The sequence below is a fragment of the Silurus meridionalis genome, chromosome 11 (genome assembly GCF_014805685.1).
Source record: "Silurus meridionalis isolate SWU-2019-XX chromosome 11, ASM1480568v1, whole genome shotgun sequence".
NCBI lineage: Eukaryota > Metazoa > Chordata > Actinopteri > Siluriformes > Siluridae > Silurus > Silurus meridionalis.
In genome coordinates, this window is record NC_060894.1 from 16,120,210 (window position 1) to 16,142,275 (window position 22,066).

The window sequence follows — 22,066 nt, forward strand, 5'->3', positions numbered from 1 at the left end:
TCAGCCCTGGCAGGTTTCTTTAGTACCTGTTGTTGAAAAGCGCCATCCCCACAACATGATCCTACCAGTCATGCTTCAGTGTTGGAATGGAGTTCTCAGTAGATGAACAGTTTTGGATTTCTGCTCACAATGATATGTGCCAGTAACAAAAGGCTTAAATGCAGTCTCATTCTGTTTTTGGTTGGATTTTTGTCAAACTAAGTTACACTTTGGTTTCTTCGTTGTTGTTGTTGTTGTTGTTGTTGTTGTTGTTGTTGTTTTTCCTTCATAATTTGTCGCTATTTTGTGTGGCTTCAGGACATTGAAGTTAATTTCATTTTCAGTATGTAACAAAAGATCATGAGGTTTGTATGTATGTATGTATAATGTCTGTGTGTATGGTGTTTATTGTTGTTTTTTTGCCTTTTCCAGATGCAATTCATGTGAAGTTAAAGCGAGTGTTGACTCCTGAGGATGAATCAGTCTCCAATCTCAAACCTTTAATCTGTCCCCAGTTTACTGTTTATCTCTGCGCTAAGGGCGTGGCCCCAGTACTGACCCGGACAGGAAGCTGGGTAGGTGGGTGGGTTCTGGGGTAAAGGGTTGGTGTATTTGTAACAGTACCACAGCTGCAGGTGTTTTACCCTGGAGCAGACTGTTCCTAAATGACTAGCATCTGTAAAGCCACACAGGTAATTTACTTGGTAGGAAAGTGGGATGGGATCATTACACATGTCTAACTTGAATAAGAGACCAGAGTGGGGCTGGTGTTTTGATTCTGTATTTTTCTTTTCTTTTCTTTCCCATGATCAAGTTTTTTTTTTCCCCCATGGTATTATTACATTTGCAGTAGACATTCCTTGTGTATTGTTTGTATTTATTTATGATTTATCCACTAAAGACATGACAGGAAAATGATAAATGACCTTATTAGTCTGTTTCTTAATGGGTGGTGTGTAAGAATGGATATGCTTTCATGTGTATGAATGCAGAATTCGATTTTGAGAGTGTGTATAACATGAAAAAGAAAATCAAACCACCTGTAAAGTTAATCACAGAGCACTAAGTATTCGTTGAACCCCATTTCATTTTCTCATGCAATTATTTGTAGTACACAAACTCACCCCCCCCCCTGCATTTTGTAAAGGAAATGGGAGGAGAGTACATCATTTTTCACATGGCTAATTCTGTGCCTAGTTTTTTTTGTTTTATTTAATTTGTATTTTTTTTTCCAGGGAACATGTATCAGACTGGTATCACTACATTTGTGATTCTGCAGAATTGCATAAGGGAGGAGCTGTTTTGCTTTATGCTTGGCATGTCATTATTTTACATTGACAATTCTACAGCTGCCTTTCCAACTTGAATGTGTAAAGTAGCCTTCATGCTTGGGCCATCTTTCTTCCACTGGCACTAGGGGGTGGCCTTCACTGAAGCAGGAGCACAGGGAAATGGGTGTATATGTCACAGGTTGCCATCATCAGGGTGGGGTTGTTAATGTCTTTGTAAATTAGCAGTAGGAGCGGTAGAACTTGGGGAAAGAGATGCACTGTTGATCGGTGCTTTGTGTAAATAAACCCAGACCCTGTCCAATAGAGGAGCGTGTGAAAGATGGTCCTAATATGAAGTGATTTCTTTCCATTGATTAAGCATACTTGCTTCATTGTCCCTGCAGATTCTATTTTTGTTTATAACTATATGAAATGTATGTGAGCAGAACTTGGTTGATTTTCAAATAAAAAAGAGCAGCTTCCACAAGTTTTGGATGCTATTCATTTACATATAAAATTTTCAGAATTGTTAGAGATTAGAAGTGGACAAATCATAAGATTACACCAACAAGGAACGTGATGACACCACATTATAAATACATTAATATAGAGTTGGGTACCCCTTTTGCATCTTTAACAACGTCCACTATTCTTAAAAAAGTTACATTTTGGAGTGTTTCTGTGGGTGTTTGATATTAATGCCAGGGGAATTTCTCAAAACATTGTCTTCTGTTTTGGGGCCAGGATCATAAACTCTTCCACTTTCCAATAATTCCACTTGCAGTTGATTTGTGAAATATATCTAGCAGGAACATTTTCACAAATTGACTTATTGCAAAGGTGATGTCCTAACACTGTACTAAACTTGAACCCACAGAGTTGTTCAGAATGGCCCTGATTGAAGCACCCGAATTAAAAAATTAAGAGGGGTCTCAATACTTTTTTTCATATAGTGTATTAAAACCTATAAGCAAACCCAGAAGTAATTAAATAATTTCCCTCACGGGATTGATAAAGTATATCTAATAAAGTCTAAGCAGGTAAGTGAAAGTGCTATGATCTCATTTTTCCTGGTTATTTATCTGAAAAGCTAAAATTGGAACATATTACTTTAAGGTGTATGATGAGACAAATAAAAAAAAGTGTGTGGGTGGGTGTGTGTATGCATGTTTTTTTACTGTCATGTTTATGGGGGAAAAAAAGTCAACAAACCATGGGTTAATATTTTGCACATAAACAATAATACCACATATCTAAAACTAATTCTGCCTTTGAATATTTATTTATTTAAATCAGCAACTCAAGTGATTTTGTTGGTGCTGGATTCCATTAAACAACTCAAAGCCTCAAATGAAATTAATCAAGCACTTCTCATACATGACTAATGCTACCTGCCCCTGCAGTAGTCAATGGCCGTTTGGGTGTTGTTTGTGTTCGAGCTAATAACCAGGGCTGATGGGTTTCAGTACATTTTCCACCCTGACTACATCTCCCAAAAACTTCAACTAGTGTTTTAAAAGCGGGAATTGTTCCTTCTATTTCTCAGCAATTGATGTTTGGATATTGCCTGTTCCAAACCCTTTTTGACTTTTTTACAATAGAAATAATAGAATCTTTACATCATAGATACATTGTTTGGGCTTTTACATTGCCCTTTTAATAATAGTTTGCTAGTATTATTAACAAGGCCAATCTGACATCCCTGTCATTAACTGGTTTAAGAAGAAAGATTAAAGAAAATATAGTATCTCTAGGTCTTTATCTATGATTGATATTTTTCATTTATTTGCACATCCAAATTCTAATAAATCTACAAATTCAGAACAAGTTGCAAGTGCTTCAGTTATTGCAGTTAGTGTAAGTGTACATAGCAAAAGTACATACAAAAATGCAACATTGTTGATTTGTCTATTGCTGCAGATGTATGATCTATACTTTATAGAGTTTGAAAACACTTTTAATTGTAATCTGCTGTAGCAGTTGCGTTGAGTAGAACTGTCGAATTACTGGAATTTTTGGCGAACCATGTTCCTTGTGAGAGTCCCATCTTCAGCCTGCAACTGACTTAGGTGTGTTAACATGTCCATTTCCTCAGACTCGGTTGGTAAAGAATGAAGGGGCATGGCCTGGCCAACCACACTCAGCAGATTCTGGTCTGAAGGACCCAGGTGCAGCAGTTCCTACACACACACACACACAGACTCACACGTGTTCACTTTCTGCTCACAGGAACAAGGCGAGTCAGTGTGTCTGAGCAATGCCAGACTCGTCTATATTCCTGCCAGGCAACGAGGAAAATTCAGAGTTTCCACACATCTCTGACACATCGCACTCTCCGCTACAATGAAAATCTAAAGTGTATTAGTACATTGAATATTTCTGACTAAAAATCAGAATCTGATTTTATTTCCATAATCCTGCCAACTCGAAAGTGTAATCAAATCTAAAGAATTAGCAATAAGAGTGCAGTAACCTCACATTCTGAAAAGTGCTGCACCTACAAAGAGAATGGTTTACATTTTACCTGTCCAAAGAAATATTTTCAAGGTAAGAATGCATGCTTTCCTATGCAAAAATAAAATATATCCCTGTTCCAAAAGAACTCACCCTGGATTGGCTCTGGCTGCTATACAGCAGTTCACGGAGATTCACCCTAGAGGAGGACATGCAGCTGCGATCCATTTTATCTTCTTCCAACTCCCTAGACTGCTGGTGCGGTTTCTTCTCAATTTCCGCTGTGGTGTTGGGGGGAGAAAAAAAGGGGGGGACAGAGAACATTCACATGGATTGACGGAGGAGATGTTGCGAGAAGACACAACAATGATGCTTATCCACACAAGGAAGTGTCCAGCTACAACATGTTGACATTCACTGATCCTTTCTCACTAATAGTTATTTATCTTAAGCAGGACTGATATAGAGGATGTGACTTTATGTGACCTTATACAAAGTAGTAGTCTGTGAGATGCTTAGTTAACTGTATATTCATCTGTCAAGTAATACAGTTTTATTCAACAGCTGCTGGAAACCCATTTTTGGTGCATGGGTCTTGATCAACTTGTTTCTATTTCTGTTTGATTAAACAATGCATTTAAATGAGATATGTGGCTTATTTGGCAGCTAAAATTAATTTTAAAAAAGCCAAATAATAGATGATCACAATTTCGATTTCTGCCAGCATTATCCTTATATCAAAATAAATGGAAATGTTTTTTTAGATCGCTTTCTAACCTTGGCTTATTAAACTAAATATAGCTAACAGATTTAAACTTAGTCAATTAGACCTAGTGAATTATTTTCTTGTCTTTCTTCTTCCTACTTTTATTTACTTTTGTTGGTAGAGAATTCTGTAACTTTATTGTGATTGTGATGGACTGTATAAGATTTTTTGGAAACTGCCACACATCAAGTAAACTGTAAGACTAATGTGGTAATATTTGTTTTGTCAGGAAAAAAAAAATAGATTTATTATATAAAGAATAATACTAGTGTTGTAACTATTTAGCCTAATATAACATTTTTCCTTAGATATCAATCAATAGAATATATTAGGGTCCAAGTTGACAGTAGTCTGTCTGTTTTGAGTTCTTCAAGCTTGGATTAATCTTATTTAATTTAAGGCGTCTGCTAAAAGCCACAAATTATGTAAATGTAACTACAATTTGATACACTATTGTTAAAAAATAAAAACTTGATCCTTGTCAGTAAAGTATCAGGCCTTGCTCAGTTCCTACACGCTAAGCGCCCTCTTGTGGTTAGTAAATTTTAGGAAAAGTTGTTTGAGCTTTTGTGTGGAAGAATCACCTGGACTTTCAGAAATGCTAAGGTTCTCCAATAAGTCTTCAGTCTCTGTCAGGAACGTGTTCCTGCAACACAATTTGGGATGTATTCGAATTTAGAACAGTTTATGCAGTGATTTATGAAAGTGAGTCATATGAGAAATAAAGAAACTACGGCGAATGCCAATGGCAAAGATCAGTAGCTCTCAAAGCAGAGACAAGGCCATAGGGGTCCATGTGGTAGTGTTGTTAGTTTTTTATTATTGTTATTATTATTATTATTATTATTATTATTATTATTATTATTAATATTACATACATGGGGGTTGCCAACCCACCATTGTCAAAGTAACAGTTATTTACCTGTTTGACTGATCACCTGAATTAAATAAGATTAATCCAAGCTTGAAGAACTCAAAACAGTAGGACTACTGTCAGCTTGGACCCATAATATGTTCTATTGATTGATATCTCAGGAAAAACGGTACATTAGGCTAAATGTTATTGCTAAAACATCTACATCAAATGCTACATATGTTGCTGAAAGGGTCTGTAAAATGTCTTTTGCATTGAAATTGTGTCAAAAATATTTAAACAGTACCTTGACATTTTGAAATCATTATAGCGACACTCAGACAGATACTTCATGTGCTCCAGGTTCTCCTCCTGCAAGTTTGTCACGTCTGCCTCCAGTTCTGAGACTTCCTTATTATAGGTAGCAATCTGACATGGGACAGGAGTAAACACACACACACACACACACACACACACACACACACACACACACACACACACACACAAATATAGTTTTGTACTATAGTATAGTTTCACATTTTATATATATATATATATATATATATATATATATATATATATATATATATATATATATATATATATATAAGACAAATAGAGAGAAGATCTGTCTGTACATGTTGTATGAATGTCTCACCGCCGTCTTCAACCAAAGGTTATTTTCAGTCTCCTTAAGATTGTGTTTATCAACTTCTTTTAATGCAATCTAAAATAAAACAGGGTGTGAGTGCTGTAGCAATTCACAGTAATTTAATATCAATTCAATTAATAAATAATTAGTATTAAATATGCACAAATCTGTGATTGATATGTTTCTACCTCTGTTGCATGCTCCTTCACTTGTTCGATCACCTGTGAGATTTCCTTCTCAAGCTTACAAGTGGCGTCTTCCACAAAGCACAAGAGGCTTTCTGTGATAAAAAAAAAAAAAAGACTTTTATTTATCTAGGGAATACTGATACAAGATAAAAGATAATGAAAAGAGATAGAAATATACAAAGAATTGCAGAAGATTGAAATTTGAGATATTGGAATAACAAGGTCAATTCAGTTATTATTATTATTATTATTATTATTATTATTATTTTTTTTTTTTTTTTTTTTTTTTATGTAGACTGAAAAGATTTGGGTTTGAGATCAAAAGATGAATGTGAGACTTTTTTAAGGCCAACAGCTATACACTATGGGCGAAAATATGTGGACACTTTACCATAAGATTTTATATGCTTTTTTTTAAACATCTAATTTTATCTTTAATCCCCATTTGCATTTATAATAATCTCCATTCCTTTTGAAAGATGGTCCATTGTAGAGATTTGTGCTCATTCATGTATGGTAAGGAGGCCTGGAGTGCAGTTAGCATTTTAATTCATCCCAAACTACAGAAACCATATCTTCATGGAACTGGCTTTGTGCACAGGGGCAATGTCATGCTGGAACAGGTTTGTGTTTCCTAGTTCAGTTAAGGGGAAAATGTAATGCAACCGCATCCAAAGACACCCTATACAATTGTGTGCCTCCAACTTTGTGCTGAGTCAGGGAAAGAACTACATATGGCTGGAAAAGTCAGATGTACCAATACTTTTGTCCAGATAGTTGCCTTTTTACCTCAGGCTACCCAATTTTAAGGCAAGCAAAAAAATATTAGACCATGTGACTAGCAGGTGTTTCTTGTTACTCAGGTGTGACCCATTAGATTGCTAGCTCAAGTAATAAATGAATGCTCTGAATGTTGACACTTGATTTTAGCTTTAAGTTTCATCTGTGATGACAAAGAATAAGACAACATGAATATCAGAGAGCGGTCCATGGGAGGTAAACAAATCATTTTAAAGCTGAGGTGTAAATCAGAGGTATTACCCAAACACTGGACATAGCCAAAAAAACAATCTGGAACGTTGTACATTGGAAACCACTTGTGTATTGAATAAACAATAAACACAGAATCTTCCAAGAAAAACAACAGCAGCCAAACACGATTGCCACAGGGCAGGGGTAAAACTATTGCAAATAATCATTTAAAGAAGACTTCAAGAGCAGAAATATTGAGACCATCTCACAAGATAAAAATCACTCATCAGTAGTACAAAATCAAAAGGCAAAACCTGGAATTAACGAATAAGTACAGCGATGAACCTCAAAAGATCTGGAACCAAGATTAACCTATACCAAAGTAATGGAAAAAGTGTATAGAATGAGAGGATCTGGGATTAATTTAAAGATAATACTCTCTCTGCATTTTGAGAAATAGTCACGAAATGTAATCTATTGATTCATGTTCATAGACACAAATTTCCCTCTTTTCTTGTGAGGAAGACTTTTTATCCTTGTTTTTATTGCTTTATAATCGGTACGCTACTCGCTATTATAAACCATTATCAGTGGTTCCTTTCAGTCAAAATACAGTAAATATATTTTTAGAGTTAATTAAGAAGACTGTGTTTATTAGAGACACTCACATTTATTACAGTATAACCCTAACCCTTACCATAACCCTAACCGTATATTTTCTGCTTTATTCTCTGATTATCTTTGGCATTTCTGCCAGCATTACCCATGATCCTCTGTCTCCATTGCTATGGAGACCGAGCCAGACTGAGGCAGTTGTGCTGAGTGACACAAAAAAGAGGGAAATTCGTGTCCATAAACACGAATCAGTAGATTAAAGTTTGTGACTATATCACGAAATGCCTTGAGACTGTGTTGGATAATATGTTTATCTGTAAAATATGGTGGAGGTAGCATCATGGCACTTTGTAAGAAATACTGTAAACTGCAAAACACAAGAAAGGACTTCATCAGGGTGGAAAAAGTGGAAAGTTTTTATACTATCCAAGCCAGTCAACAAACCTTAACTCCAGTGAGCATTCATTTTACGTTCAGAAAAACTGTAATTAGCTTGGAAAAGACTTCTCTATCTTTTGCTAAAATCTGAGGTAAAATAAATCTAATCAGACAAACAAAGCTCACCTGACATTTCTTGAAAATTCCTCTGCATACAGTCGAGTTCTGCCTTGAGATTTTGCATCTTCTGTTGCTTCTCAACTCTCTCCACATTCTCATAATGTTGCCAATCTTTTCTCTGCCCCTGCAGTTCCACAGCCCGGACCTGTACGTTCTCCAGGTGCCTGCTCAACTCTAATGTACACATACTCGTGCTCTAAAATCTGAATAAGCTCTTCCTTTGCTATAATAATGCTGATGCTAGTCAGAAATATGCAGGTCCACATTTTACCAAAGATATTAGCATTATACACTACTATATATATATACACTGGAATAATCTGAAGCTGATTTTTTCAAGGTTTGCATTAGTTCATCTACTAATGAGTACATTTACACACAAAATACTATATTTCTACAAGTGATTTACAAATCAATCTGCTTATATCCGGCTTTATAAATGTGGTTGAGTGGATTAGTACCTGTCAGCTCTTCTTGGTTGGTATGCATGAGCTCTCGGTTGTGTCGAAGTGCCTGTTTTATTTGTTTTTCACTAGCTATTTCTTCCTCATTGAGCACTTTCTCATGCTTCCTTACTTCCTGATTTAGCCCACAGAAGTGTTTCCTTTGCTCCTTTTGCAACTGATCTCTCTGGAATACATTACCATCGTCTTCACTATACATCTCTTACATACTGTATTAATTTTCTAATCACTGCAGCACTGATGATCCTAGGTAGGGTGATATTACTAAAAATATTTGACATACCATTAAATTATTAAATAACATGGACAATTCAATATGTAAATCTCGATATTTATTTCATTTGTTTAGAATAATTTCAAGATTTTTTTTTTTTGGTTTAAAAAAAAAAGGATTTGGATTAAACAGATATTGTAACAAAGCACATACAAAATATTGAATGCAACATTTTAAACACTATCTAGACCTAGTGAGCACACAAAAGGGACATTCGAAACAAATATTTGTTTAAATATATCAATATAAAGTAAAGAAAATGTAAATGTGTACAATCTTTTTCAGTAAATTGGTGCATGAACTGTATCTACTGTTTAGAAAAGTGCAGTTAGTTTTCAATATTATTCGATATTTAAAATATTACAACAATTTTACATCTTCAGCCAAATGATCATGATAATATTGCTAATATTTGATGTATCACCCATCCCTAATCATCTGTAAATAAGATTAAATCAGCACAGATACAGAGACAGAGCTGTGTTAAATCATTTCACTGGAGTCTTACCAGTTCAACAAGGCGTTGCTTCTTGGCTTCCAGTTCCTTTATTTCATTTTCAAATTCTTCAATCTCTTTCATTTTAACTTCAATTCTAAGTAGAAGTGACCATGATCAGTTTACTTGTATGGCAATTTAAAGCTTTAAATACATTTCTAAATGAATATTAATTTTATATATTGTTTATTAACTTACTGTAACTGGATGAAAGCTTCGGCTATTTGAACTTTCTTTTCTTTGGTCTTTTTGCCCATATTGCCTCGTGCACGTTGTTCTACTCGTCAACTTTGTAAAAAATACAATAAAAAAAAAACACTTGTCAATTGTTTCTCGATGAGGAAGTTTATCCTCACAGTTGCTTGGTTCACGCGCACACTGATTGTTGTTCCTGGGTTTGTAGTGATATTGTTGCCATGGAAACCACCTTAAATCCTTCCTCTTGTCAGTCTGTAGAGGGAGACAAGGATACGCGCGCGCGTGTGTGTATGTGTAAAAAGAAACACTCATCCATCTGAACACTGGGTGTAGGGAATATTATGGGAAAACACCTAATATTAACTATTTAAATTGTGCATGCAAATAATATATTCAACTCTATCTTGCTTTCTCTTTTCTTTCCTTAATTTAAAATGTTTAATAGAACTACTTTTCTTTTTATATGATTGTATTATTTTTGTTCTACTCATTTAAAACCAGCCATTCAAACTCAGCACAAGGGACAGAGCAAATGGGCATAAACGGGCATAAGTCAAAACCAGTAAATGAGCTGTTCATGCATGCTGCTTTCTTTGAATGATTGAGATTTAATCTGCATTTGTTAATGACACCGAAAACCATGTTCACAGAAACTGATTTCTGGAGGTGTTAATGAGTCCATGCTGATGTTAATGAGTCATAAATCGTGCACAGAGATTTCTGTCTTGATTTTTTTGTTGAGGAACATATTTAAAGATTGTTCCATAATTTGTAGACACAGTTTTTCACAGATTGGTGAAGATCTGAATACTCTAATTAAACCCCAATCTTGTTAATTAACCCTAATTAATTGCAAGATGTTTCTCCAACTGTTGAATTTAATAACACTTCCTTATTCCAGACTTTTACTGTCCCAACCCAGCTATTTTTAGACGTGTTGCAGCCATCAAATTGAAATATTTCCTTATTTTTTCCTTAAAATGGTACATTTTATGGTACACTTAAAATGGTTTGAACATTTGATATTTTCTTTCTGTTCTATTGTGAATAAAACATGAGTTCAATCAAATATTGGAATAATACTTCAACTAACAGATCTGTATCTACCCAAACTAACAGATTTACCCATTTAATACTAAGAGACCTTCTTACCTCAACTAACAGCTCTAGTTATCACAACTAACAGCTCCAGTTATCACAAATAACAGCTCTAGTTATCACTACTAACAGCTCTAGTTATCACAACTAACAGCTCAAGTTATCACAACTAACAGCTCCAGTTATCACAACTAACAGCTCTAGTTATCACAACTAACAGCTTCAGTTATCACTACTAACAGCTCTAGTTATCACAACTAACAGCTCCAGTTATCACAACTAACAGCTCTAGTTATCACAACTAACAGCTTCAGTTATCACAACTAACAGCTCTAGTTATCACAACTAAAAGCTCTAGTTATCACAACTAACAGCTCTAATTATCACAACTAACAGCTCCAGTTATCATAACTAACAGCTCTAGTTATCACAATAGCTCTAGTTATCACAACTAAAAGCTCTAGTTATCACAACTAACAGCTCTATTTACCTCAACTAATAGACCTTGCCATATCTCTCTCATCTGCACAATTCATCAATTCAAGTCAAATTTACGAAAAAAAAGGTAAAAATAAATTTTAGATGACAGATGATGACAAATGGTGAAAAGAGGAACGTTTGGAAACCGACAAGAAGCTCCACCGGATACAATGAACTGATGCTGAGATGTTTTGGGGGTTAAAACTATTCAGGTGAAACCAGTATAATATATTTTTATTAACATGGCATAAACAGCTGATTGTGTAGGAAATAGCAGACAATTGTACACAATCAATTAAATGATGTACCAAAGCATTCGCAATTGTTTTAAAACAACAAGAAATGTTCTTATGATGAGCACAAATGACTAAATGATGTGGAGGTTGAACAAGTAGTTTTGAGAATTTCATTTCTGATCTGAGAAACGCTCCAAAGCAACTGAGAAAAACGTTAATGCATGTAAATGGAAGGACATAGTGACTTTATTTTAAACACAGTTGTATCCTGTGAGTGGAAAAGTTAGAAATGTACAAAAAAAACCCGAAAAAAACAAACAAACACACACCCACAACCCCCCACCGAAATATCTTATACAATTAAGTCATGAATATTTAAATAATTTAAATAGTTTGTCAAACCTTTACAAATATTTGTTTTAATATAAATAACTGATAGTCATTTTATAGGATTTTTTTAATAGGTCATTTTGTTGGATCTATTTATTTCGACCTCCCCCTGACAGACTTACAACCAAAGACTTTTATTTTATGAACAATCACTTCCGGTGGAGCTTCTTGTCGGTTTCCTAACGTTCCTCTTTTCACCGTGTTTGTAGCAGAAAATCTTCAGCTGGGTTGCCGATAGTGCTGGTGGATAGGTGTTTTAATGTGGGTTCATTATTTAAAACAATACTAGTTAGTTAGAAATCTGTATGTTTTAGAATAGTCGGAGTAGGTGCTCAGTCATTGGGACGTGCTGTCTACATGGTGAGTTGGATCAGGTGCTGATACAAAGACATTGAAGGGCTTTTTTCCATCGACACGGTGCCGGAATGAGCTTTTTCGGTTTTGGTCAAAGTGCTGAAATCGACATAGTTTTGAATGACGCCGAAACGCGGAAGAAAGTAGAACACAAGAGCGAAGATGGAAAAAAAGATAAGTACTTCTTATTTTACGACGGAGAGACGGTTTCTGGCAAAGTCAACATCACGCTCAAAAACCCGGGCAAAAGACTCGAGCACCAGGGCATCAAGATTGAGTTTATAGGGCAGATAGGTAAGTAAACATGCGCACATCATATGCATAATAAAGCATGTCATAACCTAATCAGCAATGCAGCCTTTTTTTTTTTTTTTTAATATACGGGGCACAGAAAACGCTACAGTTTGGCAAAATGTGGATGGATTATGTAGTAGGTAATTTATATGAGCTGTGTTGGCAGGTGGATTGAAGATGGAGGTTTATTGAATTCATTGAGATGTTGGTAAGATGCCTACTGCTGTCCCGTGACATGTGACATCCGGGTGGGAAAAGAAAGAGCGCGCTATGATTAGTCGGCCTTTGGCCTGTGTCACGTGACGCCTTGCTTCTTCCTCAGTGCAGCAACGTTTCTGTTACTCATTAATACAATCATGTTTTTCAAGGTCCAAATACACTATTTACTACATATAGTGTTACATATCGTCAAGCTAACTGTTGGTGTTTGGTGGCCTCTTCATATTTCCCGTTTGCCTGTCTTACTGCTAGAAAGACTGATAGACCAGATCAGATAATACTGGAAACCCCAGTTGTAGTTTTAACTATTGGTCATTTGTGCTAATTAGACATTTCTAATATTAATAGCCCATGTATCAGCAACTAATGACCCCAATCTTTTGACTAAATAATAACAAAAACCTTCTTAGACATAGCAGTGTTCCACAGACACCCCAATTTGATATAAAAATTTGCTGTACATACAGTACTGTGCAAAAGTCTTAAACAGCTTTGTTGTTTATGTAAAGTTGTATTGACGGTCCATTTTACTTTTTGGTCTCTATAAAGATACAAACAGAAAATACAGGAAATATGTACACAAAATTAAAAACAAAAAATTCGTAACATAGTATATAGTGGACTAAACATGTCTTAACTCTGAAGTAATTCTCAGGTATATGTGTTTTATCATTTTTTTTTATTCCCTTTCGTTCTTGTTTTCTTGTGATCTCAACATAAAAAGGTTATTTTTGTTGTGATCATAACTTAATTTTCTCGCGACAATTTTTCTGTGTCTTCGGCATCTTCGCAGTATCATGGATATTAACAGTTGTTATCAGAGTGCACACCTGCCACACATAGTTATGCTTTTTATCAACGATGCTACCTCTCGAACATGCTCTTATTCTGAATATAAAAAGAAAAAAAATTTAAGTACTGATCTGATAAGGGGGGGGGGAATGTATATATATAAATAAAATAAGATAAGGGGAAATTTCTAGATTACAGCAGCAAAGAAAAAGAAATGTGCAAATATACAAATAAAATTACATTACAGTGTATAAAGACAAAAGAAAAAGAGAGTAGTTAAATGATGAAGTAGTTTAGTAGTTACACTTCTATACATATTGCACATACATGGGTAATGTTGTTCACCTTTAAATTAGTGTTATTGTTGGTAACTGTTCACTGGGAACAGATTGTAAAGTCTAATAGCAGCAGGGAGAAAACACTTTCTGTATCGCTCCTACAGACACTTTTATTTATATATATATATATATATATATATATATATATATATATATATATATATATATATATATATAATGCACAGCCTCTTAGGATTTTTCTAATTTAATGTAATTCTAAAGGAATGGCATGATTAATTAAAACTTGTTTGTAGCATTCATGATCCCATCAGTTCAGGCAGTATTGCCAACACCACTGGCAGAATATGCAGCTGCAAACTAGGACTGACCTTTCACCATGTTTCACTAGGGGTCACAAGCACTCTTTTTTTCTATCTTTCTTAAACTCTTCTTTATTATTGACGATTGGACGAAAAACATTCCCAAATTGGATTTATCACTCAATAATACTAGTCTTTGTAATCTTTAGCATATCTTGGTCTTGTCACTCTGCACCTCAAAAAAAGTAGTTTCTTAGCTGCTACCCTTCCAAAAAAGACCATTAGTGATGTTTAGAGAGTAGAAGGGTGAATGTATAGTAGAAGGGTAAGCTTATCCCCTTGGGACATCCCAGTGAAGCTTCAGATGCTGTTCCAGGCCCTTGTTGGATGAATTCTGGTCTCTCAAAGAAGAAATTCTGAGAAACTTCCCATCAGATTTTAAACATTTTCTTCCAGTCTCAATATCACAAACAACCCTAAATGCCTAACTCTATAGTCATTATATGATTTCTAATGGCAGCCTAAGACAACAAATATAATGATGGCTTAAGACTTTTGCACAGTACTTTATGTAACCCACAACTCATTTTGCCTCTGTATACCAGCAGGGTAGGTGTGCTGATATATATCTATATCTCAAAATATGCTCCTGACGTATGCACTAATTAATATCAAATCTTCCATAAATCACTGATTTTTTTCTTGCTCCCTATTTTGTGTTTCAGAGTTGTACTATGACCGAGGGAACCATCATGAGTTTGTATCTCTGGTGAAGGACTTGGCTCGGCCGGGTGAGATGAGCCAGTCTCAGACATTTGATTTTGAGTTCACACATGTGGAGAAACCATACGAGTCGTACACAGGCCAGAACGTCAAACTCCGGTATGAATGTGTCCTTATCATATAAACACCATCTTCATAAAGGATTAGTCATGTTAAAGTATTTTATTTGAATAGAGGTTAGATTGTGATGTTTGTAGCTCACTCTTTAATCTGAAAATTACTCTTTAGTTGGTTTTATAATTTTTTTATTTTTTGAATTTTTTTATTTCAAAGCTATTTCCTCCGAGCAACTGTGAGCAAAAGACTAAATGACATCAGCAAAGAGATGGACATTGTTGTGCACACGCTCAGCACATATCCAGAGCTGAACTCCTCTATTAAGATGGAAGTTGGGATTGAGGACTGCCTGCACATCGAGTTTGAATACAACAAGTCCAAGTAAGTCTTAGAATTATGAATTATGAAATCAGAACAAAATGAGGAAACAACTACCCTGTAATAGGATCTTTTGCAAAACATTGAGCTCACTGTTTAACCAACAGTTACAGTTTCTCTAATTCAGAGGTCCCCACCCACCAGGTCATGACCCACTACCATTTTGTGGAAGAGATGCTACTGGGTCATGTTTTGGGGAAAATGTCTATAGCATATAACATTGTATAATTTTTTTGGGCATTTCGCACTTTAAAAGCCACTATCAAAATTTACATATGATGCGAACTGATACACACACATTTACACACATATTTTCAACAAGAAAGTGGTCCGTGGTATACAAAAGGTTAGAGACGACTTCTCTTGAAAAAAGCTAGTTTGAACCAGTATTCGTTCTTGACCCTTTGACACAGAAAATGCTTTAATCCTGCTTTTCTTCTTAGATCAAAATTGTTGTCACTAAAATTCATCTGACAGCCAGTTTACTAAAGGGAAACAACATACACAGGTTGCTTAATGTGTTAATTATGTTATCTCTTTAAACTAATAGTCACTTCTACAAAAATAGTCATTTAATCAAAAGTAAATATTTAGAGTTTTATATTGATTTTTGTAATAACCCAATTTTGTAATTCTTGCCAATAACCAATTAATCAAGCGATGGATAATTACTGGGAAAAAAAACAAAAAACATTCCATATAAAATAGTACTAAACATTATTACATAAATAAAAACAGCTCTGAATAATGTGCAAAAAAAGAGGGACATGCATTTAAACTAAAACAAAAATTAATGGTCCAAATTAATAAAAAGAGTTGCATCTAAAATAAATAACAAAGACACTTCAAATAAACAGCACATGGCGTCAGTGATTTGCCATTAGAGGCCGCTCTCGTACTCTATAGCAAAACCCGGAAAAACTATCGGTATGAATTTTTGCAGATACTTGATCGTTCCAGAAATCAACCATCGATGAAAGTCTAGTAGACATGCACATAATTTCATTTTGGAGCAACTGCAAAAAAAGAAGCGTCCAATGTCAAGTCAACTAGAGCCAGTGTATTAACCAATACCTTCAGTTTATTAATCGATACCACATGTGCTGAAATGTATATCATGAACATGCAAACAGATTGAGCTTGCATTAACAGCATTGTTTTTTCTTTCCCACAATTTAGAGTGATACAATCTGGAATTGAATTATTATTATTTTTTTATTTATCATATTCCATGAAACAATGGATGAATACAAAGTGGATGAATACAGTTTATATATTAGAGTTCCTAGGTATTTAGCTTTAACTTCACTTAATTGGGTTTAGTTTAGTTCATTGTTCTTTTATGCCCCCTAGTGGAATAAGAGATTATTAACGATTAAGAGAGTATCTTTATACATTTGTATATGTACATGTCACTTGAAATAAAAAATGTAATTTGATGGTTAGTAAGCAGAACCATGATCATGCTGTATGTTAAACGTCAGGAATAACGTAAACTCGGGAGTTTGCTTATAATTACCAACATGCTTCATCAATTATGATGACCGTGTTAGTGGCCTTTTTATTTCAGCTTATTGGGACATTTATAGGCATTAGATAGACAGGTATGGTGTTCACAATTGGAAAAAAATTGCTTCTCATTTACGTTACATGGTACATGTGTTCTGAGTAATTATACACACATCCGCTTGTCTTTTAGGTACCATCTCAAAGATGTGATAGTTGGGAAAATCTATTTCCTTTTGGTGCGGATTAAAATCAAGCATATGGAGATCGACATCATCAAGAGGGAGACGACAGGAACAGGGCCCAATGTTTACCATGAAAATGACACCATTGCAAAGTATGAAATCATGGATGGAGCACCAGTCCGAGGTACAGAGAAGCAAAGATTGAGAAACATTCGTTGCCATTGTTGCAGTTACATTTCATTTTAGAGTTATGTTTTGTTCCTAGTGAGGTTGTGCTTTTAAATACTTGTCTTAGCTGATAACATGGCACAAGCATGGGTTTACATCCTATTCAGGTACCAGATAGCAGATTGTTCATCATGTACAAATGACATGAGTAATGTTAAGTCATTGAGTAATTTGTCAGGGTGTAAGATTATTGCCAGTTAAAGGTCTAGAAAATACTCCCAAATGTAAAAGATAATGAGTGCCACATCTGATACTGTCTGATAACATAAAAACAATATGATTGGGTTTATAATAAGTGCATTTGCATACATATCAGTTCAGAATTGAATGCCTTAGTATTTTCATAAGTAAAGTATTTACCCCTTAAAAGTGTTGTACAGCTTCTCTTTCTCAAGATTCTCATGACTTTTTGATTTCCAGGTGAATCAATTCCAATCCGACTCTTCTTGGCCGGCTATGAAATGACACCCACAATGAGAGACATCAACAAAAAGTTCTCTGTTCGCTATTACCTCAACCTGGTGCTCATTGATGAAGAAGAGCGGCGTTACTTCAAACAACAGGTACAAGCTGTTAAAGTTGGTGTTTTAATCATTGGTCAGGTTTTGAGCAGTTGTTTTTGGATCTGGGCTCTGGATTCCAGTGCTTGATAATTGCCTAAACCTTTTACAATGTCTCAAAATTGTTTTACAAATCAAGGTTTACATGGACTTCAACTCAAATTCTTGGGTAAAGAATTCAGAACCCTCTCACCTCTGTTTAATTTGGAGACAGATGCATCATAAATTATTTTGTGTTTAATTTGTTCTAATACTCTAAAACATGAATATAGAATATTTTTCTGGACTGAATAGAAGCTTCAGAAAAATGTCATTTTTGTCATGTCCATTTGGTGAACATTCAGGTAACCACTAGCATACAGGTAACACACAGGTATACCACAGCACTGTTGAAATCTGAGACCCCTTAATGTAAAAGAGAAATGTATGCTTGTCGATGTTGGTGGTAAGGTTTTTAGTATTAGTGAAAAGGAAGTCATTGCATTACACCAATTTTTCTGAAACATGATCAATAAAAAAAAACAATCATATCTGTTCATACCTACTCTAATGTGAGCACATAACGGGAGCTACTTTGCTTTATAGATGCTTTTCAACATTAAATTCAAACATGTCATTCTTTATTTTTAAAAGTATCTTTTTGCCATTAAAAACACATGGGCATGAGTGTTTTTTATTTTTAATTTTTAATTTAATTAATTAATTTTTATTTTATTTTTTTAAACTGTAACCTCGCTACAATTTGAGATGCAGTTTTAAATATATCCGAGAACCACAAACACATCACCCTCATGTGGTCTTCCTCCTCCTGTAGGAGATGCAGAGTTAGTGAAGATATTGCAAAACATTTGAGATGACTGTTGCTTTTGGATCATATTTTAAACTCATTAGGTCAACAAGCCAATAACATTGCGTGTATGACATGCCACATGGTAGTTATGAAAAATCAGGTACATTTGTGGTGCATGTTAAACATGTTTCCAAATTTCAGACTTTTTAAATGTATTAATATAATGTCTGCATCTGGTTTACTGATTGATCAATTTACACTTATTGACAATTTTAATTGAATTCGATGTGTTCTGTCCTGGTTGTGCAGGAGATCACGTTATGGAGGAAGGGGGACATTGTGAGGAAGAGCATGTCCCATCAAGCTGCCATCGCCTCACAGCGCTTTGAGGGCTCAGCTAGTGCAGAGAAAGCCATCGCTCAGGCAAAGGAGGAGGAAAACTAACAACCTGCAAAAGAAGTCTCACCTCCGAGTGAAAACTTGTAGGGTTGTGTGCGTGTGTGTCTGCGTGTGTGTGCTTGTTCAAACACACTTGTTTTGAATGTATACATAAGGGGGTGCAGCTAAGGCATGATGTTTTTTTCCATTTTTAAACATTACATTCTGTGATCAACAAAAAAAGCTTGAAAATAGCCTTTTAAGAAGCGATGTGTTCAGCGGGGAAAGGTTCAATGTTTTTGTTCGTAGTTCGTGTACATTGCGTTCATTTGTTGTTTGATTGGCAGTTAAAAAAACAAATCGTGAATTACGATGCCTTCATCCTTTTTATTAATTTTATATTGAAAGCAGAAAATTGACTTATTTTCTCTGTGTTTAATCCCACAAAGTGTAGTGATCATAATCTCACATTTACCAAATATGATCAATGCACACAATAGAAAAAAAGGTTCATAATACTTTCAGTGTTATAATCCTAACCTGAAAGTAAAAGGGAATCTCATTGGTGGTCTTTTCTCAGGAAGAAATGTCCACTCTGGAGCCATTTGCACAAATGATCAATAACATGAGACAAACTAGAACAACATGCTCAGAAGGCACAGACAGTGTAGTAGAACGTGGGTAGGGTGGGACAGGCCGGTGTAGAGCAGGGGGGGATGTTCTTCAATGATTGTCCGAGGGTTTTATTTGCACAGTTACTGTTGTAAGAAGAGCTCATGTGTTGGACTCCCATTTACTGTCACTCTGTTGTTACTTTTGAAAAGCATGCAGTGATCCATATGAACTTCACAGTTCGTGGATGAAACCACCAATGGATTATGCGCTGGTAGTTGATCAGTTTTTTACTTTTACTTTGTTTGGGAGTACTACAAAACCAAATAACTTCCGAATTCTTGTCCCGAAACTATAAATGAGACTTATTGTAAATATTTAACATTTTGAAACATCGATATTTCATCATTTTCATCGTTTTTCATTTTCCAAAACCGAAAAAAAATTTTGAATGCAGCATACACAGACCTGTTATAGAGTCTCATTTGCCAATATGTTATCAATTCAACAATGATCATGTTACTTTTTTTAATCATGATACCCACTATTTAGCAACTATCCCAGATAAAATATCTTTTAACATTAGGTTTTTACAAACTTTGCATATAGTTAGGTCTTTTTAATGTCAGTCATTCACGTGCTTATCTGTTTGTTGTGCTGTCCTGTTTAAGCACTTTGAGTTGGAAGCTGAATTTTAGTTCCCCAAAAGGGATAATGTAGCCATTAACAGGACCAAACTAAATTTATTTGTGAATTTATTATTTTTTTTAATAAAAACATCAGTGCTGACACGTTGCGGTTGCAAGCTCAGTGTTGAGATCAGGCCGATACTTCTGAGGAAGCATCTCGTCAATCACCATTATTAGATCTGATTTTGTAGACATGCCCTGTCGTCATTCGGTGTTCCATATCGTGCTGTAAATTTGATGCCAGAATTTGTTAGGCTTTAATGGAATCATGTATTGTTATTTTTTTTTTGTGCCTAATTTCGATTATGCTGATTTTACACTTTCTGCAGTATTGGAAAATAGATCTCTTTTGCTTAACAAACTCGTAACTGTTGACTAACTCGTACAAAAATATTCGATTATAACAAATATAACTTAGCAGGATAATTTCTTTTATTATTTTGGAAAGGTTATTCAAGTGTTAATGTGCACAATAGATTAGCATTTCCATTTAAATGCAGTTACAAAATAGTCTGGACTTCCAGTGTAGTACTGTAACTGTTCAAATCTTCAACCTTTATAATCATTCCTAAATGTGACATTTTGCAAGCATATTTTTTTCTTTTAAGCAGCAGAGATATCTTATGTCCCAGGTGTGCCAAGTTGGCAGATATTTTTCTTGTTTTCTGGAAAAAGGGACCATTGAGTTGAGTGTCCGATAACTTCCTACACAGATGAAGACTACTTTGCAGTGTGTGAGTGCGTATGTGGAATCGGTTTATGAATCTTTGGTTAAAATTCCCAGGAAGTTTTTTTTGAGAGGAAAGAGAAAAAAAAAAAAACCAAGGTTCTCAGATGTTGTCAAAAGCAGTGCTTCATTTGGTTTTGTGTGGAAGCTGTGATTTGGAAACCAGCTTCAGATGGTTCTTGTTTTCAAAAAACAAGAGGAGGAAAACGATCTCCTGCACTGCTTGCCGTTCTAACGTCCTAATCCTTTATCATTATAAGAAATGTTAAACAAAAAAGTTCACAGTTCTATAATAGATTTATGTATGTACAAAATTTATTTACAGATATAAGAAAGTCTATATATGTTTCCAAAAAGACGTCTTTTAGAAACCAAGCTTTTAAGGTACACGCAGGATGTGCGTAAAGGGATCTTTTACCATGCAGTACACACGCTGCTGTCACTGCTTGTATTTCGTGCTCTGTAAATGAAAATGTGTTTTTACTCAGATTTCCCTGATTAAAAGAACCCTCTGAAGTTTTCATTGTTTTCTTTTGCGAATTGTTTCTTCCACAACAGGGTGTCACCATTCATCCTGGACACAGAGTGTATCATTTTTTCAGTGCATCAGCTGGTCATATAGCGTTCATGGAGGTGTAATTGTACGTTGATTCATATCGTTCGATATAATATAGACAGATCATTTCATAAAATAAAATACCTCTTGCATTATGCATGGAATAATTGTTTTTATTTTTATTAATTAAACCAACACTTTTAATTTAAAAAAAATTGGATCGTTTTGAAGCAATGTTGCAAGTAAAAAAAAATATCTGCTAGTATGTGAAAATGCCTTTTGCAATGTCTAATGACTAGTTTTAGGTTTTTGGTACAAGTTGAGTTATATAGTGTTAAAAGTCGTCTTCTTCTGTCAGCTGCTCCCATTAGGGGTCACCACAGTGGATCAACCGTCTCCATACTACTGTCCTCTAA

The 22,066-nt window shown here is 35.0% G+C and overlaps 3 protein-coding genes across 33 annotated transcripts in view; 2 read left to right on the plus strand and 1 right to left on the minus strand.

Moving 5' to 3' along the window:
• Window positions 1-1,737, plus strand: part of picalma (phosphatidylinositol binding clathrin assembly protein a) — a 36,422-nt gene extending 34,685 nt beyond the window's left edge. For all 30 annotated transcript variants that reach the window (XM_046860632.1, XM_046860636.1, XM_046860634.1 and 27 more), the window contains one exon: window positions 412-1,737. Coding sequence is in view for 2 of the 30 variants with exons in the window: in XM_046860644.1 (XP_046716600.1) it covers window positions 412-426 (15 nt within the window). In the remaining 28 variants the exon portion in view is untranslated. The remainder of the gene's footprint in view (window positions 1-411) is intronic.
• Window positions 988-9,931, minus strand: ccdc83 (coiled-coil domain containing 83). 2 transcript variants are annotated; one of them, XM_046860667.1, is made up of 10 exons: window positions 9,741-9,931; window positions 9,555-9,639; window positions 8,770-8,938; window positions 8,315-8,482; window positions 6,164-6,255; window positions 5,982-6,050; window positions 5,631-5,752; window positions 5,055-5,116; window positions 3,858-3,985; window positions 988-3,430 (listed from the first exon to the last, which is right to left on the minus strand). In XM_046860667.1, exons 1-10 carry the CDS (start codon window positions 9,797-9,799, stop codon window positions 3,254-3,256), a joined length of 1,131 nt encoding a protein of 376 aa, XP_046716623.1. In that variant the 5' UTR covers window positions 9,800-9,931; the 3' UTR covers window positions 988-3,253. The 2 variants fall into 2 exon arrangements, with proteins under 2 accessions (XP_046716623.1, XP_046716624.1); XM_046860668.1 differs by lacking the exon at window positions 8,315-8,482.
• A 2,162-nt stretch (window positions 9,932-12,093) lies between these two features.
• Window positions 12,094-21,615, plus strand: vps26bl (vacuolar protein sorting 26 homolog B, like). The gene is made up of 6 exons (XM_046861840.1): window positions 12,094-12,592; window positions 14,927-15,083; window positions 15,258-15,422; window positions 17,119-17,294; window positions 17,759-17,901; window positions 18,998-21,615. The coding sequence occupies exons 1-6, from the start codon at window positions 12,370-12,372 to the stop codon at window positions 19,130-19,132; spliced, it is 999 nt and encodes a 332-aa protein (XP_046717796.1). The 5' UTR covers window positions 12,094-12,369; the 3' UTR covers window positions 19,133-21,615.
• The last annotated feature ends 451 nt before the right edge of the window (window positions 21,616-22,066 follow it).

Coding starts and splice junctions, on each gene's coding strand:
- ccdc83 (XM_046860667.1), bottom strand. CDS start 9,799: ATGGGCAAAAAGACCAAAGAAAAGAAAGTTCAAATAGCCGAAGCTTTC. Junction 8,483..8,769: donor CAACCAAGAAGAGCTGACAG/GTACTAATCCAC, acceptor TGTGTACATTAG/AGTTGAGCAGGCACCTGGAG. Junction 5,753..5,981: donor ACCTTTGGTTGAAGACGGCG/GTGAGACATTCA, acceptor GTCCCATGTCAG/ATTGCTACCTATAATAAGGA.
- vps26bl (XM_046861840.1), top strand. CDS start 12,370: ATGAGCTTTTTCGGTTTTGGTCAAAGTGCTGAAATCGACATAGTTTTG. Junction 12,593..14,926: donor TGAGTTTATAGGGCAGATAG/GTAAGTAAACAT, acceptor TTTGTGTTTCAG/AGTTGTACTATGACCGAGGG. Junction 17,295..17,758: donor GGATGGAGCACCAGTCCGAG/GTACAGAGAAGC, acceptor TTTGATTTCCAG/GTGAATCAATTCCAATCCGA.